At 47.1% G+C, this 17,785-nt stretch overlaps 1 protein-coding gene across 1 annotated transcript; it reads right to left on the bottom strand.

Moving 5' to 3' along the window:
• Window positions 1-12,208: 12,208 nt before the first annotated feature.
• Window positions 12,209-16,102, bottom strand: LOC142246509 (E3 ubiquitin/ISG15 ligase TRIM25-like). Its single transcript, XM_075319571.1, has one exon. The coding sequence runs from the start codon at window positions 16,100-16,102 to the stop codon at window positions 14,534-14,536; it is 1,569 nt and encodes a 522-aa protein (XP_075175686.1). The 3' UTR covers window positions 12,209-14,533.
• Between the last annotated feature and the right edge of the window lie 1,683 nt (window positions 16,103-17,785).

Raw genomic sequence — 17,785 nt, 5'->3', positions numbered from 1 at the left:
TTGAGCCGCCATTAAGTTTGAAAAAGAGCGCTTCGCGCTCTTTGTCATTGGCCCCGCCCACCCGCCGCCCAGCCACCGCCGACCAGACACCGTCGCCAGTGCCGAGGAGGAGCTGGGTAGGGCTGTGTGCGCTCTGCACGGCACCTAAAAGGTGTGCCTCAGAGCGCAGCTGAAAAGCTCCGTTCTGAGGCGCATGGTGCCGGTAGAGAACGTGCGCTCAGCCTGCAGCTCCTGCCATAGACAGAGCAGGAGCTGCCAGCAAAGCGCACGGAAGTGACATGTCACTTCTTAGAACACAGCGATTCGGGCAACAGCTGAATCGCTGCGTTCTACTATGCAACGTGCGTACGGCCTCTGCACAGTCTCCATAGACTGTGCAGGGGACGCAGGACGCATGAATTAGGCACACAGCCTAATTGAAGTGCAGACTCAGTGCAGTCCCTGTCACAGCGCAGGTTGGAGGCACGGTAGGGGGGAATGTAGTATGCAGGCACTAACCTGCAAGAGTTTAAATCATCCCATCCCACACGCACTGAACTTCCCCTCCCCTCCGTTTGTATGCCCCGGGAATGCCAAGGGGGCTAGCCTGGGAATGAACCAGGGACCATGTGGGTCTCCCAGTGAGCGGGCGGGTTAAGGGATTCTGTTAGGACTTCAATGTTCAAATTGAGGGGGGCTGGTAGTGAACAGGGGCAAGAAGCAACAGTCAGCAGGTGGCGTGTTTTCCCTCCTGCTGATACCACACCTACACCAAGCCCCCTCCCAGGCCAAAACACACTCCATTTGACATTATGACAATGGTGACTGTTAACAGCCCCGCCCCGTTGTCACACAGTGGATTTCAGCATGTTATGGCGGCGGTGGGTGCGGTGCCGACTATCGCGTTGTACGGTCATGTGCAGGGGTCACGGTAGCAAGCTTTGGCATGGGTAGCCACCATGTCCGGAGTCTGTCATCTTAACCCTTGGATAGGTGTGAGCGTCGTCGTAGCAGGCGTTACGTGGGTAGATCTAGATCCAGTCGTCTTGTCATTTCCTGAATCACCAGGTGAGTACCCTGATGGGGAGTGCGGGGTGGGATAAGTGCCCCTAGGGAGGATAATGTGATGTCACAGGTAACAGGCTTCCCGCCCAGCCCTACATGTTGTCACTAAGTTATTTATAACAAACAATGTTATTGGTGCTGAGGGAATCGCCCTCCCTCTTTTTTCTGGTAAAAGCTGTGATGGTATCTAGCATTCCTACCCCTTGTAGACAGCATTCCACAATCTACCTGCTCTAACTGTAAAGAAGCCTTCCCTATTTCGGAGGATTAAGTTTGGTGGCAGTTTATTTATATTGACCACACGGGTATTTATACAAATTATTATTATTTATTATGCGCCATATAATTCATGGCGCTTTGCATGCGAAAGGGGTTTTTACATAATAGGTACCAGTATAATAATCATAAACCATACAAGGCACGGTCTGGTACAGGAGGAGAGAGGACCCTGCCCGCGAGGGCTCACAGTCTACAAGGGATAGGTGAGGATACAGTAGATGAGGGCAGAGCTGATTGTGCGGCGCTGTATCAGACTGAGGGTTACGGCAGCTTGTAGGCCTGTCGGAAGAGGTACAAATGAGATATCCTCTGAGACGTCTTTCAAAAATTAAACATATCTTAATTTTTCAACCTTAGTTTAATACAGGCGGCCTCCATTCCTTGTAATAATCTTGTTGCCACCGGTTAACTGACCCTTCAAGTGATTTTTTGATTAGTGACAATATTATGGGATCACGGGATCTCACACCCCTGTTATACCCCTAATTTCATGCTGTAATTGAAAGAAGAGATCTATATTGGCCACAGATAGTTTTATCGAAATGTGAGAAGTATATTTCTGTACATTTGCATGGTTTGATTGTTTTTCTAAAACTGCTTCTTTTTTGTAGTGAAGTAATTTTCATCCTTTTGTACTAGATTTTCCCTCTTTGGTTAATTACGTATGTTTTAATTGGTTTTCCTTACCGTAAGAACCGAAAATAAACAAGTGAGATGGGAAAACCGGCAAGGTTAGCTATTCGCAGAATAATTATGCCCGCTAATATTTTCTGGACAATTACTTCCACATACATATTCTAAAAGGTATAAATTCACTTTTAGTTTTCGTGTGCGTTGCATGGATTGGGGACGCTGCCCCATCGGGGCTTACGGTCTGGATTCCCTATCTGTATGTTTATGGGGGTGTGGGAGGAGGCTAGAGTGCCCGGAGTAGACCCACGCAGTCATGGGGAGAACGTACAGGCTCCTTGCGGATGGTGTCCTTGGCGGGATTTGGGCCCAGGTCCCCAGGGCTGCAGCTAGCCATTGAGCCACCGTGCCATGCCATAATAGTTTCAAGAGCAGGAACAGACAGATTTGTAGATGGAGTATTACGGCGTTGCAGGGCCAGCTGTTTGGGATCATTTGCGATACAAAGTGTTTATATAGTTATATATAAAAAAAAAAAAAAAAAAAAAAAAAAAAAAAGAAATGCTCCTTATGCTGGGCCCGGGGGGACATGGTCCATTAACCTAACTTTGATTGCGCCTTTCCCCCTATTTCGGTTCCAGCTACACAAAAAGGGGGGTGGACTGGGAAATAGGAGAATGACCAGTGGTCCGACGATGCCGGTGGGTAAAAGCCTTAACCAACTACAGCCCTTTCCTCGAATAAGTAATCAGGCTGATTAGGTTTTTGTGGCTTGGAATGATTATGGGTCAACGCAGGGTTGAAGGCAAAACAGACATCTGGGTTCCGGGTTTGTATCGGGCACCTTATTGCAATCCCAATCTCAGGTATTTTGGTAACTCAACCCACCAGCAGGATCAAGGTTGGAGTTCTCAGCTAGATGGTGGGGTGCTCGGTGAAGTTAGGCCTATGATCCGGGCCTCCATTTTGCATTGACCTGACGGTTCGATGGTACGTTATTCAGCGGGTGTTGCTCTGGTGGTTGATGTGCGTGACGATTTTCCAAGCCACCCTCTAGTAATACACGCCCTGCAGTATTCAGCGAATGTGCACCAATTTCGGTTCCAAGCAAACTGTTACGAGGTCGGTCTTCCCATTTTTAAATTGCGGAACGGTACTGAAGCGATGAGGGTCTTGTGGGGTGAAAGGTATTGAAGGGTTGGATGATTATGGTAAGCGAGCAGAGCACAGTAGGCCTATTCTTTTTTAGCCGAAGATTGTTTGTTTTGTTTTTAAAAAAAAAAAAAAAAAAAGAAAAAGAAAAAAGTGGGGGTTTGGATTGTTCGCCCCATTGCAAATCTATACATTGATATTTTGGATCTTTTTCCCTCACTCGGCGGGTGTCCCGACGTTGTCGTTTATGTCTCTTAGGCGAGCGGGTGTATGGGACCAGTTTTTACCCATGACGACGGCCCTTCATTTTAGCGTTACGTAGTTGGTCCTCCATTTTGTGGGCTGGTTTTTGGTTGGTAATGCGACGGTTACTCGTTATTTTGGTGTTTGCCAGCCGTGGTACCCGGCACGTACTCTCCCAGAGTTGGGGTGCTACAAGGCTTCAGGAGCCAGCATACATGAGCACAGTTTTCAGTGGATCAGGTAACGACAATGGAAATGCATTATGAGGGACGTCAGGTCGGAGTTGGTTTTTTGAAATCGGGTTTTATTCGACACGTAAGGAGATTCAGAACAGCGTACAGGGCTAATGTAAAATGACATGATTGTGATTTGTTTATCCAAAAAAAAAAAAAAAAAATTTTGTGGGTTTTTGTCAGTACCACCTTGGAGAGACGAGGTGTTTGATGGTTACGACAATTCCCTGTTCTGACAGTGTTTTTGCCTTTCAGATCCAAGTCGGCCCAGTGATTGGGTCCGAGGTTACTTCCATGTATGTTGTCTGCGAGGAGAGCGGATCTTCGCCTCTTCGCCTTGGTGGTCGGTTCTTGGTTCCTGTTACAGTGAAAGTAATTGGAAAGGTTGCCGGAGCTTGGCTCAGCCGTGGGTCTATCAGAGGCGATCAAGATTGCGTGAGCTCTCTTTTCTACAACCGACTTGGTGATACACATAGGCTTCAAGTAGCTGGTCCAAGGCCGTCTAGCTAGGCCTCTTACCCTTATCCGGTCAGAGAGGTACAGGTTTCCCTGTTTTAGTGCGGAGTGTTACAACGATCTGGTCGAAGGTTACCCTCTGGCCCAGGGGGATTGGAGCTATGGAAGAATGTGATAAGGATCTCTCCTGGCGCATGGTCGATCAGGGCCTACCCAAGTTGTGCTGTTAATAAAGTGTTTTTTAAAAAAAAAAAAAAAAAAAAAAGAGGTTGTTGGTCTGGCACCGCCAGCTGGAAGGCAATATTTGGCTGTCCTTAAGCTCGGATGGGTACACCCCAAAATGATGATGTTATGGATATGGTGGTTTCGGAAATGCCTGGGACGGCTCAGGTATTTCAGTTTTTGGGGGGGGTCGCAGCTTGCTGGCGCGGTGCTGCTCCTTGGCGGAAGGGGTAGAAAAAGTGGTGGTGAAATACCCGCGCCGGACGGCCGGAAGGCGGTACATTTACCTGAACCCCGTGATGTTGGCAAGTTAATGCCTGGTTTAAAGCTGCGACCAAATTTTATGCCAAAAGATGAGAGTGGTTTTTTCTCCATGCCTCTCTCCAAAATGGAAAATTCAAATAAAAGTATTTTAATTTATAAGAGAACGGTGTCGTGTCTTTCTAGGGGGGAAAAATGGTGGTAGTTGGGTCCTGGCAGTCTGAGTCTCTGCTTATGCTCCTGATGTCTGGCTCCTGTGTATTGGCTTTAACTCTGATATTGGGTCAATGGCGTAGCTAATCAGTGAGCTCTGCAGGATATTCAATCCAGATGGGTAGAGCCACTGAGGTTACAGATTAGCAGCAACACTGCTGATGTGACGCCAGTGCCACAGCCAATATCACGAGCAGTGGTGGGAAATCCGCCGGTAGACCCATGGACAGACTATGGAAAGTTTTTAAACACATTTTCATAAAGACTACAATCCCTTCAACACTCAATGCATCTGCAAATGCCAATATGCATATAACTCTACTCTTAATAGCAGTTCACAGGAGGCCACTGATCGGCCTCCAGGAGAGTCTCCATTTCAGCTTTAGGCTATATTCACACATTGCGTTTTTGTGAGTCAAAAGCTGCTTTTTACAGCATCAGCAAAAGCTATGAGTTCAGAAATCTCGCACAGTTGCTTTTTCCCCCCCGTACCTGAAATTTAAAACTGCTGCGTTTTTGAAAGAAGTGTCAATTCTTTCAGTTTTTTGCTCCATTGAAAAGCAACAAGAACAGAAAAATTGCAACTACTACGTTTTTTGGTGAATGAAACTAAGTATATACTGTAAACAATTTGCATCAAAAGTGGAAAAAAAAAAAACTGCAAAATCTTTTTACTGACAAAAAAATTAAATTTGAAAAACAAAAACACCACACACCAGTGAACATAGTCTAACCTCGATCAACCCGATCAGCTTATATTGAGCTTACCCCATTACACTGAGCTTTGCTGCCATCTAGAGGTCAATATTACAAGTTGCTTTCTACATCTCCATATTGATACAGGTATAATATCTTTGTACTGTGTTAGCCAGTAGAGAAAAAAGATTGTTTAAAAGAACTGAAGTCCTCAGTGGTCGATTCCTTTTAATGGCTAACTGATAAGCTGGTAATAATAGCAAGTTTTCCAGACTCCTCAGGTCTCTTCAGGCTCAGTATAGCAAAATCTGAAGAGTCACATATTTATACACAACAAGACATAGAATGGGGCAGTAAATAAGTTGTGTGCAGCAGAACTATCAGTATGGCAAGAGGAGAGTTGTGGCCATAAATATTGCAGCAGTTCATAGATCACTTCAGATTTGTATAAGGGTATGCTCACACGAGCGTGAAAATCGGACGAGTGCAATGCCAGAAAATCTCGCATTGCACTCGGACGTATGTTCGTCAATAAGGGACAGCAGTTGGTCAGATTCCAGATGCTAGAAAAGCAGCAGCATGCTGCGATTTTCTGCTAGAGCCGTATCCCTCGCACCCATTCAAGTGAATGAATGCGAGAGATAACATCCGAGTGCAGTCCCATGTAACTCAGTGCAGTGCAATATACGCACAGGCTGACAATGGAGTAGATGGGGGGTGGAATTAACCCCTCCCTCTCCTCCACAGCACCCGTCCTCAGCTTCACAGCTGTGACCTGATTGCAGGATCGGGTCACAGTCGCATTACACTTGGCTCACGCTCGCAGCAGAGCCTGAGCCAGGAGTCATTAAAATATTGCACCCGATGCTGTCGTATCACATGCCATACGCTCGTCTGAGTCCAGCCTTATACCATGCCTGATGAAGAGACCTGAGGAGTCTGGAAAGCTGCTATTACCATCTTTTCAGTTAGCCATTAAAAAAGGCATCAACCACTGACGACTCAGTTCTTTTAAACAATTTTTTTACATCTCCATAGTCCTTTTCATATGGAGGATTCTGGACAGGGGGCTTCTGTCTTGTAATTCTGCAGCATTGTGTGTAACAGAGAACAAAGGAGGAGAAAGGGGTTTTCATATGCCGCGCCAATGATCACTTGTTCAAGTAGTCCGATTAATGAATCTTTATTTTGCACAGGTCTGCGCGTTTCTGGAGGCTCAGCTCCCTTCCTCAGGAGCAATAATCAAATTAGAGATTTGATGTTTTCTTGTGCCTGACGGTCCTGAGGAAGGGAGCTGAGCCTCCAGAAACGCGCAGACCTGTGCAAAATAAAGATTCATTAATCGGACTACTTGAACAAGTGATCATTGGCGCGGCATATGAAAACCCCTTTCTCCTCCTTTATTCTCTGTTATCTGCCACCTGGGTTGCTGCTGCCGTGATCTAATACATCCATGCTTTTACAGTAGTTGTGACTCTCACAACTATATCTGGTGAGTATTTTTGCTCCCTGTCCCCACCCCGTACATATTGGGGTAAGACCCTATTGCACTTTTTTTCCCACAGCTCTTCACTGATGCAGCATTGTGTGTGGAGGCAGCAACTACACACCTCACATGACAGTATCACACAGGAGAGGCTTAGATACAGCAGCTCAGCACACAGTATCACACAGGAGAGGATTAGATACACACCTCATGACAGTATCACACAGGAGAGGCTTAGATACAGCAGCTCAGCAGACAGTATCACACAGGAGAGGCTTAGATACACGGCTCAGCAGACAGTATCACACAGGAGAGGATTAGATACACGGCTCAGCAGACAGTATCACACAGGATAGGATTAGATACACAGCTCAGCAGACAGTATCACACAGGATAGGATTAGATACACAGCTCAGCAGACAGTATCACACCGGATAGGATTAGATACACAGCTCAGCAGACAGTATCACACCGGATAGGATTAGATACACAGCTCAGCAGACAGTATCACACAGGATAGGATTAGATACACAGCTCAGCAGACAGTATCACACAGGATAGGATTAGATACACAGCTCAGCAGACAGTATCACACAGGATAGGATTAGATACACAGCTCAGCAGACAGTATCACACAGGATAGGATTAGATACACAGCTCAGCAGACAGTATCACACAGGATAGGATTAGATACACAGCTCAGCACACAGTATCACACAGGATAGGATTAGATACACAGCATAACACTCACCTGCAGGGCCTCCTTCCACCATTAGACTTTGACATCAGTGAAATCCTCCAGTTCTTATAAACCTTCAATCACAATCACCTGAGCCGCACTGAGGCTTCATGGGAAATGTAGTCCTGACAGGACGGGACAGTCGTTATTTATTTAAATGGTGAAAAACTACAATTTTTCCAGTAGAAGCCGCTCCAGGATCAGCGGCTCTTCGGAGGATTTGCCATTTTTGTGAGGAGAACCTTATATGATGATTAAGACGTGTCCATATTCTGTCTTCCTATGGGAGAACAGGGCTATGGTGGACACTCTATCTTAGGGCCGTTTCACATTTGCGCTATTTTGACGGATTCGGGTTCCGTTACAAATACAGTACAGTTCATTTATTTACAGTGGAAGCGCGACATCATGTGGACACAAGCGGGTACTGCATGACACACACACGCGCCATAGTAACGCGCTTCAAATGTAAATAAATGAACTGTACTACATTAGTCACGGATTCCGTTTGCGTCAAAACAACGCAAGTGTGAAACTAGCCTTAACCTGAAAGGTTTTATAAAAAAAATAAATAAAAAAAAATTGCTATTTTTGTGAGGAGGTTTTTGCTGTTTTTGATTGGCCGGGGCCTGGTCTGGAGCAGATTATATCAGGAGCCGCTATAGTTGTGTTGCCCCAGAGTTGGGGATTTCGTTACGTTTTATGATATTATATATTGTATAGGAGTTTTGCCCTATATTTTCTGTAATCGCTGCATTATCTCAGGTAACGAGGAGCTAACATCTCCCCTGAGTCAGTTGCTGGGCAGAGCAGCTCGGGGGGCGGAGTCTAAGTTACCTCAGAGTTTAGTCAGAGCTCAGCCAGTGCACATCAACACGTAGAGGAACTCTAACCCCGCTCCAGCCGCTGTATGGGAACGGACAGGCCCGAAATCCTCATAAAGATGGGCACACAGGAGAACCTACTATACATGAAGGGTGGAGAGAACGAAAACTTGGGGCCTGCTGGAGAACGCTGAATGGGAATAAACTGAGGATCCAACCAATGCCTGGCATCCTATATACACAGCTGGAGAGGTGTGACACACGGAGGTGTGTCACACAATGTCCTAAACGCTCTCTGTCTTCTCCCCCCAGGCGTTTTCTAAAACCTAAAGTGGAAAAAAATGCTCAAAAGTCCGAACATCTGAGGAGCAGAGTGGTTTTAATAATAGACATAAGTAGAAAGTGTCCTTCAAGCATTTTTTTATTCATTTTTCCAATCTTTGGTTTGTTTTTTAAGTGGACCCCTCCAGAATTAAATTCCTCCGAGTCCTCCACGTGCATCGGGTAATTCAGTTTTTCTTTGAATTCTCGGATAAAGAATTAATGTGGAGGCTGAATTCACTCAAGTTCAGCAAAATGGTGGCTGCCAGCTGTCATATTTCTGGATTCAAAAAAGGCAGAGAAAGGGCTGAAAACATTTCTATCCTCCTCCTTGGTCCTCAACTTCTCCATACAGACACTCAAAGTTCTGGTGGTGTCTTCTTCACAGGACCCATCTGGTCTTCAAAGCCGCCAGGAATGACGAGGCCTCGTGATGTCACGTAGGGATCTGCTGTGATGGAAGATGTCACCAGACCTGTGAGGACTAAGCGGGCAACTGGGCGGAGAAGGGGAGGGCCAGGAAGGTGGTGAGCTTAGGCGGATTATATTGAGGAAAATCTGGGATACCGCCCAGGCCGAGGCTACAGGTAGCCCCATTGCCAGATTACCCTCATTATAATGATTTGTGTGCCACTGATTGCGGGCCGGGAGCTTTCCCAGAGTTCCGTTGCTGGCAATACAGAATAGTGGTGCAGCTCCAGGAGAACTCACGCTGTCACTTTTGCGACATATTGGTATGATAATGTGGCGCCCTGGACAAGCCAGGACGTCACAGGTACTGCAACAACACACCCCACACCCCGGTTAGGAACATCTAAGTCAGACACAAATCCTTGTTGCCTCCCTCCAGGGGCTGATGTCCACACCAGGTGGGGCGGAGCCAGGCAGTTGGCTCCTCCCACCGAAGAGTTCACAGTCCTGGAGGCGGGAAAGAAAGGCAGACAGTGAAAAGGAGTAGAGAGTGAGAGTCAGGGGAAGTGGTAGAGGAGGAACTGACTGGCCGTGTCCGGGTACGTGGCCCGGGCACCTGACAGCAAGGTTGTCTGATGGTGGTGACCGTCTGCAGGAGAGGCCGATTGACGCACAACCGTAAGGACCGGGGACGGGCGGTGGCCCACCGGTACCGGATAGGGGAGCGAAGAGAAGTCAGCACCATCCGGCAGGGCCTACGGACCCCGACCAGGCTAGGAGTTGCCATTAAACCGGTCAAATCCGTCAGCGACGGGAACCCAGCAGAAAAGACCCGACTGAAGGCAACCGTCCAAACCGTGAGGGAGAGAAAGCTACCGCCAGAGCTAGAGCTCCCAGGGCCAGAGCCTGCGGGCAAATAGGGGCTCCCTTAGCCAACCTACCGCTGGGGAGCGGGTTACCGGTGGGAAGCCATCGGGGCCGAGAACATAATACCGTTGCAGGGAGAGACAGTCCGGGAGTGACTGTCGCAGCCGTCTGTGGGACTCGTCCATCCAGCCGTTTGTTTTACCAGAGACTCTGTGTGCGTTACTGGCTGAGTAAGTACCACCGTGCCGTCTGGCACTGCGCTGCCCCGCGACCCTGCACCTGGCCAAGCCTCGCAACCCACCTTACAGACAACAACTCCGGGCCCCGGGACTACCAAAATCCCCCTACCCACGGAGGGGAGAGAAACATCCCAGCTGCTCCCTGTCATCGCTCCCGGGATCCCCGTACGGAGCAGCGGTGGTGCCCCAACCTCACCACACACCGTGGGTGGCATCACAAACTGACATCCCAAACACCAACAAACCACCCCTTTCACTCACGGGCGAGGAGCGCCGCTCGAGTCCCAGGATCCGGCCCACCGCTCGAGCCACCGAGCAGCAGCAGCAGCCGGACCCGAGCGTGGTGAGCGCAGCGCCCTCCCTGCCCGCGACAATAACATCTCCACAGCCAGCATGTACGCGCCTCCCGGCCACAGGAAGAAGTGGATCCTGGGGACCAGAGCAGAACATCGGGGGAACGGGAGGGAGATTAGTACATTTTTTTTTTTTAATGTCATCCTGTATATAGGGAGCTATGTGAGGGCTCATCCAGTATTTAGGGGCTATTTGAGGGCTTCTACTGTATATAGGGTGCTGTGTACGGTCTCAATCTATGTAGGGAGCTATGTGGGGTAATCATACTGTATGTAGGGGGCTATGTGGGGGCTCATACAGTTTCTAGAGAGGCTATGTAAGGGCTCCTCCTGTATATATGGAGCTATATGTGAGCTCCTGCTGTATATAGGGGGCTGTCTGTGGGCTCATACTGTATATAGGGGTCTGTGTGGGGGCTCATACTGTATACAAGGGGGTGTGTCAGCATACATAATTCTGCTCAATATTAAGTGATGGAATTAATATTTATATAAAACAATTATATTAAATATGTTCATCTTAATATTGAGCAGAATTAATTTCAGCCTTTTGGTTCAGTCTTTCCCAACAGTCACGGAGTCTCATGTGGTCCCCTGGAAAAATTAAATTTCTCACCCCCACTCTATTACATAAAGCACCGTACACAAGGGATACATATGTACGTCCGCAGATGTGCACCTGTGCGTTTATCACGTGACCTATGACAGGGGATGATATGACATGTCACATGTTATATCAGGGCTGGGGGGCCTTTGCTACTCTTAATCTGCCTCTGGGGTGAGTATTATTTTCACCCTAGGGTTATTCTGCTCTGGGGTGAGTATTATTTTTCACCCTAGGGTTATTCTGCTCTGGGGTGAGTATTATTTTCACCCTAGGGTTATTCTGCTCTGGGGTGAGTATTATTTTCACCCTAGGGTTATTCTGCTCTGGGGTGAGTATTATTTTCACCCTAGGGTTATTCTGCTCTGGGGTTTGCAGAAACCTTGGGAGGGATAATCCGGTTACTGGATGAGGCTGAGTTCACGTGTCAAGTAATCATCCATTAGATCGGATCCTGCAGAGATCCGGTGTGAAAAACTTCTGCAAACACAACTTTTTTGTCCGTTGTTAAATTACTGATTTCAGCCGGATCCATTTTTTTTAACATTGGAGTCTATGGAGAATGGATTTATTATGAATTGCTATTTAGTCATCCGTTATTATTGCATTTGTAAAAGCATCTGTGTTTTTTCCCTACAGGATCCATTTCAAATGGAAGATAAATAGGAATCCGTTAATGGATCTGTTCTCCACAGACTCCAATGTTAAAAAAAACGGATCTGGCAGAAATCATTTTGTCAATGGATCTCTGCAGGATTTGTTTTAATGGGTGATTGCAGGACACGTGGATTCAGCCTAAATCTGAACGAATCTTCAAGCTTAAATATTTGCCGATTTGCTCATCCCTAATCTATAACAGTCTATATAATGATGTTCCAGTGTATAAACACTTCAGAGATCACTCCAGGAACAAAGGTGTGGGAGTTTTAGGCTTTAATATTAAAAGTAAAATAAAAAGGTACAAAAAATAGAGAATATAAGAAACATGTAACACAATAATGAAATGCAATGCAGAAAACAACAGAAAGGACCACGAGGCTGACGACCTGCAGAGGCTCCTCTGGGTCAGCGAGGGAACTAGAACAATGGACAACCTTCACCGGCTCCCAACACGTAATCTTCTCCCATCATCTCATATATACAGTATATATATATATATATATATATATATACAGTACAGACCAAAAGTTTGGACACACCTTCTCATCTCTAGAACAACTGTTAAGAGGAGGCTTTGTGCAGCAGGACTTCATGGTAAAATAGCTGCCAGGAAACCACTGCTAAGGACAGACAACAAGCAGAAGAGACTTGTTTGGGCTAAAGAACACAAGGAATGGACATTAGACCAGTGGAAATCTGTGCTTTGGTCTGATGAGTCCAAATTTGAGATCTTTGGATCCAATCACCGTATCTTTGTAGAAAAGGTGAACGGATGGACTCTACATGGCTGGTTCCCACCGTGAAGCATGGAGGAGGAGGTGTGATGGTGTGGGGGGGCTTTGCTGGTGACACTGTTGGGGATTTATTCAAAATTGAAGGCATACTGAACCAGCATGGCTACCACAGCATCTTGCAGCGGCGTGCTATTCCATCCGTTTTGCGTTTAGTTGGACCATAATTTATTTTTCAACAGGACAATGACCCCAAACACACCTCCAGGCTGTGTAAGGGCTATTTGACTAAGAAGGAGAGTGATGGGGTGCTACGCCAGATGACCTGGCCTTCACAGTCACCAGACCTGAACCCAATCGAGATGGTTTGAGGTGAGCTGGACCGCAGAGTGAAGGCAAAAGGGCCAACAAGTGCTAGGCATCTCTGGGAACTCCTTCAAGACTGTTGGAAGACCATTTCCAGTGACTACCTCTTGAAGCTCATCAAGAGAATGCCAAGAGTGTGCAAAGCAGTAATCAAAGCAAAAGGTGGCTAATTTGAAGAATCTAGAATATAAGACATATTTTCAGTTGTTTCACACTTTTTTAAGTATTTCATTCCACATGTTTTAAATCATAGTTTTGATGCCTTCAATGTGAATCTACAATTTTTAGAGTCATGAAAATAAAGAAAACTCTTTGAATGAGGTGTGTCCAAACTTTTGGTCTGTACTGTATATACACACACACACACACACACACACACACACACACACTCCTGTTCTTAGATTTCAATGTGTCGCACCCAGCTTACACCAAGGACTGCATACCCTCCCTCTATTTTAATTTCTGTTCTCGCCAAGTCTCAAGCTACAACAAAAGAATGTATAAACTTTTTATACAATGAACCATATGGATGTCAGTGTTATACCAGTATATTACATTTTCCATAAGAAAAGGCATAGAAGGAAAGTAGTATGTGGTCATCAGCAGCACTCGGCGCTGCAGAGCAGAACTCCTACAATCCTCTGTCCTGGTGACCACTCACAACTCCTGATTTTAGAGCCGGTGAGTATTGAGTTTATACTGAGAGGCTTTAATGATAACTGTCCATATAGAAACAGTTTAATCACCAGGCCTTCCTTATCTGCAGGTTTATGGTGAACGTCTCTGGACTAAACATAGCAGGAAATCATGGTGCAGAAAGGGCCTGACAGCTGCTAAACAACGCTCCATGTTTTTACATACAATAAAAAAACAAGCATCTATTAGGTAAATTAGGCTGTGTGTTTTTTCGTGGTATTTTTTTGTGTCATCTTTTCAATAAAACCACTTTGTTTTGAAAACTTCCTGTTAATTACATACAATTTTTTCTGCATTTCTGCTTTATCAAAACTCGTGTTTTTTTACGATTCAGTCGCACCCATACAAGTCTATGGGTGCGAGTGAAACGTCGGAGTGCACTCGGATACTGTCAGTCCTCTATACGCCGAGACACGCAGTGGAGAAGATGGAGAGATTAATCTCCCCTTCTCATCCCCTGTGATACGATTCTCGGGAATCAGATCAGAGTACAAGGACACTCGGTCACGCTCGCAGCAATGTGTGAGCTAAGTGTCCTTTGCCTATAGCATCGGATGCTATACACTAATGTGGGAAAACCCTTAGAGACGTCCCATGCAGTTTGAAGTTAATGTAATACGCTGGGGGTTTTTTGTGCATGAAAATATACAGTCAAAAATGCACCAAATACTCATTGGGAAACCCTTAAGAAAGTCAAGAAACTTGTGTCATTTCTTATCCATATACCACCACTTAATGAGATGGACGTAACCCATTAATTGTGAATAAAAAACTGGATAAATCACCCATTAACATTTAACCTTGGCCTCAGCTTCTTATTGTCACAGAGGCTCCATTATTTAGATAGAAGATAACATGTAGGGGTTCAGTGAAGGAGGCGGTGAAGGTGTGTAAGTGTCTGATGGGGTCACACAGCTCATAGAAGGACAGACGCCCGGCCTCATAGTCTAAGAAGACGCCAAGTGTCGGACATGTTGACGTCATACTGAGGGTCTCTACATCTGAGTTGTGCCATACATTACATTCTCCATCATAAATATCCAAACCCCAAGATTTATCATTATCTCCGATACCAGACTGCTCTCCTTCCCTTTCTATACTGGAATAGGACAATCCGATGATACATCCTCCTATCTGGTTCCACTCCACCTCCCAGTAATGTCGTCCTGAGGAGAGGCTACATCTACTTAACACCTGGGAGTAATCCACAAATCTTCCTGATGATTTTCGTCTCTTTTGTTGTACTTCTGATTTTGTTGCTGTTTTCAGATCTTCTGATATCTTCACCCATCTATGAGCAGTGTCCACATCCAGCAATATGTCTGGGACATGGACCCCGAGCTCTGATGTTACATTGGTGACAATATCCCTCATAGATCGGTGTAAGGTCAGTGAGATCAGACCCTCATCCAGATCCTCCTCAGAACTGACCTCTCCACCATCTCCCCCTGTGTCCTCCTCACCTCCATGACTACACTCTGTAATGTCACTTTCTCGTAAGAGTCTTATTGGGTCAGTAACACAACACATCTCCTCCATGTGACACATCTTTCTGGACATCTCGTCCTTCTGTATTTCCAGCTTCTCGATTTCACAAGATATCAGGGACACAATCTTCTCCTCCTGCCTGGAGACCTCGCTCATCACTTTCTTTTCTGCCATTTCCAGCTTCTTCTTAATATCCATAAATATCTTACTGATGTTCTTCCTCTTGTCAGAGGCGGTTTCCTGAATCTTCCTCTTATGATCCTGCAGATTGTGGACTGTTGCCTGAATTTCTGCTTTTTTTGGGTTCAGTTCATCCAGATATTCCCTCAATTTCTTCTTCTTCTTCTCAGAAGCCTCATCTAGAAGCTCCACCTGGTGTCCTCGGTGTTCACCAACCAGACAGCAAGACGCACACAGACAAGCCGCGTCCTGCGGGCAGTAATACTCCAGAACCTTCTGGTGGAGGGAACATTTTTTGTGACCAAAAGAGGCGGTGGGTTCTGTTAATATATGATCCATCGTCTTGTTGTGGGCTGTCAGGTGCTCGTCACACAGGGAGTTCTCACACTGCAGACAGGATCTCACAGCCGGGACAGGAGACTTTGTACAGTAAGTGCAGAAGATTCTGGTCTCCTCCATCTCAGGCTGAGTAGATGAGAAACGCTCCACTATGTTCCTCAGCTTCAGGTTCTTCTCCAGGGCCGGACGCTCCGGATATTGTGCTCTGCAGTCAGGACAGGAATACACTCCAGCCGCCTCCTGTGCATCCAGCGCACTCACAATACACGAGCGGCAGAAGAAGTGTCCACATCTCAGGGATACGGGATCTGTATAGAGGCTCAGGCAGATGGAGCAGTCCAGCTCGTCCCTCAGCTCAGCAGACGCCATTGTAGAGTGAAAGGGCTGGAAACGAAAGTGAAAGTTTATCAGAGGCGGAGACTTTCTGAGAAGACACTATTAACCCCTGCAACTCAGATGAGAAAGAAATTGGGTTGGATTGAAGTTGTAGTAGTTGTAGTGGCGCCACCTGCTTGTAGTATAGAGAATCCACCACCAGAACAAGAAATAAGAGAAAGCAAAGAAGCCACAAAACTTTTATTGATAAAAAATGTAATTGTACCACCCCTGCAGGCAGCAGTCGGCCTGCTGAGAAAAGGGGTTGCCATGGCTCAAGGGTCTCCGGACCCGGGGGCTTGTGGCCACTCGAAAATGAAAGGGGGTTATTTACAGGGGATAAGTGTTCGCGACGCCACCCGTGTTTTGCTTTAAGGGGAGTACCGCCGCTGCCGGTGTTGAGAGTACCCGGGGGAGATGGAGTGGGGCAGCCAGATGACTTTCCCTCCACGGGTAGGGGAGGCCCCGGGACTCTGGATGGTGGAGGTGTGGGGAAGCGTGGTGCAGACTATGCTGCAGGCAGGACGCAGGGTGGATGTTGATGCGACCATTAAGTAGACTCTGACACAGGAGTAACCCAAGTATCTGGGTGCCGCTGCCACTCTGCGGAGCTCGTCCAGGAATCCGTCCCTGTTGGTATTGCTGGCCGTCTGGAGCCTGCCTCCATGCACTTGTGTTTAGACGTTTCTGAGTGACCCCTCGGCCTAAAGCTGTCGGGGTCCCGCTCCCTATAATTAAATAGAGAAGCTGTGCACTTGATGGCTGACACTTGGGATCTTTGCAGGCTGCATAAGCTGGAAAGCCCTATCCCCCTCGTTGTGTTGGTGCCTTCGATCTCTGAGCTCTTGGGGAAAGTTCATAAAGAGACTATCCTCCACAGGTGAATTACCAGGTTGTGTGAAGCTACTCCCTGATCTAGGGTCCAGTACCCTGCTGTGCTCGGTACCTGTCTGGTTATTAGATTTTCCACTGCCAACCGTTCTCCAAAACTAAGTCTGGGAACTCTTCTCCAATACCTTGCGACCGGGTCTCCGACTCCTCCGGTCCTAGACTACTGTCAGCGACCTAACCAAATGTCCCACAGGGGGCTCCAACTCCCAGCTCCTCACTCTTTGGGAGCTACTACTGAACTGACTCTAAGCTCTGACTTCTTCCCTCCCACCAGTCTGCCTGACCCCTAGGCGGGTGGCCCTGTTCCAGCTAGACCACCCACTGGTGTGCCTGACAGGGTGTGGTGTAAGGTGTGGTTAGGATTTGAATGCTGATGGAAGCAATACCAATAGTTAGGATCCCAGAACCATGGGGGATGCACCATAAGAGTGTGGCGCCCCTGACCTGGTCAGGCACCACTGAGTACTGCACCCATGCTGGGGACAGTACAATACAGGTAATCCAGAAGGCTGACCGGGGTGTGGAACACAGGCGCATAGTAATCAGGTCTCACACCTGTACCTATGAGAGGACCCCTGGGGATCCCAGGAGGGGGAAAAGCCTTCACCTTCACTGGAATAGTGGAGGGGGCCAAAAGCCTCCATCTCCTCTCAAGGGGTGTGGTAAGAGAGTCTGGTTGCTAGGTGGCGTAGGCAGGCACAAAAGGGAAAAGAGAAGGAGGAGTAAAGAGTCTAGAGTCTGCAGCAGAGTGTGGAGGAGTGAGGAGCAGGAAAGTGGAGCTCAGAC

Source organism: Anomaloglossus baeobatrachus, chromosome 7, assembly GCF_048569485.1.
Source record: "Anomaloglossus baeobatrachus isolate aAnoBae1 chromosome 7, aAnoBae1.hap1, whole genome shotgun sequence".
Lineage (NCBI taxonomy): Eukaryota > Metazoa > Chordata > Amphibia > Anura > Aromobatidae > Anomaloglossus > Anomaloglossus baeobatrachus.
Note: the sequence above shows the minus strand (reverse complement) of the source record. Positions and strands in the feature narration are given on the sequence as shown.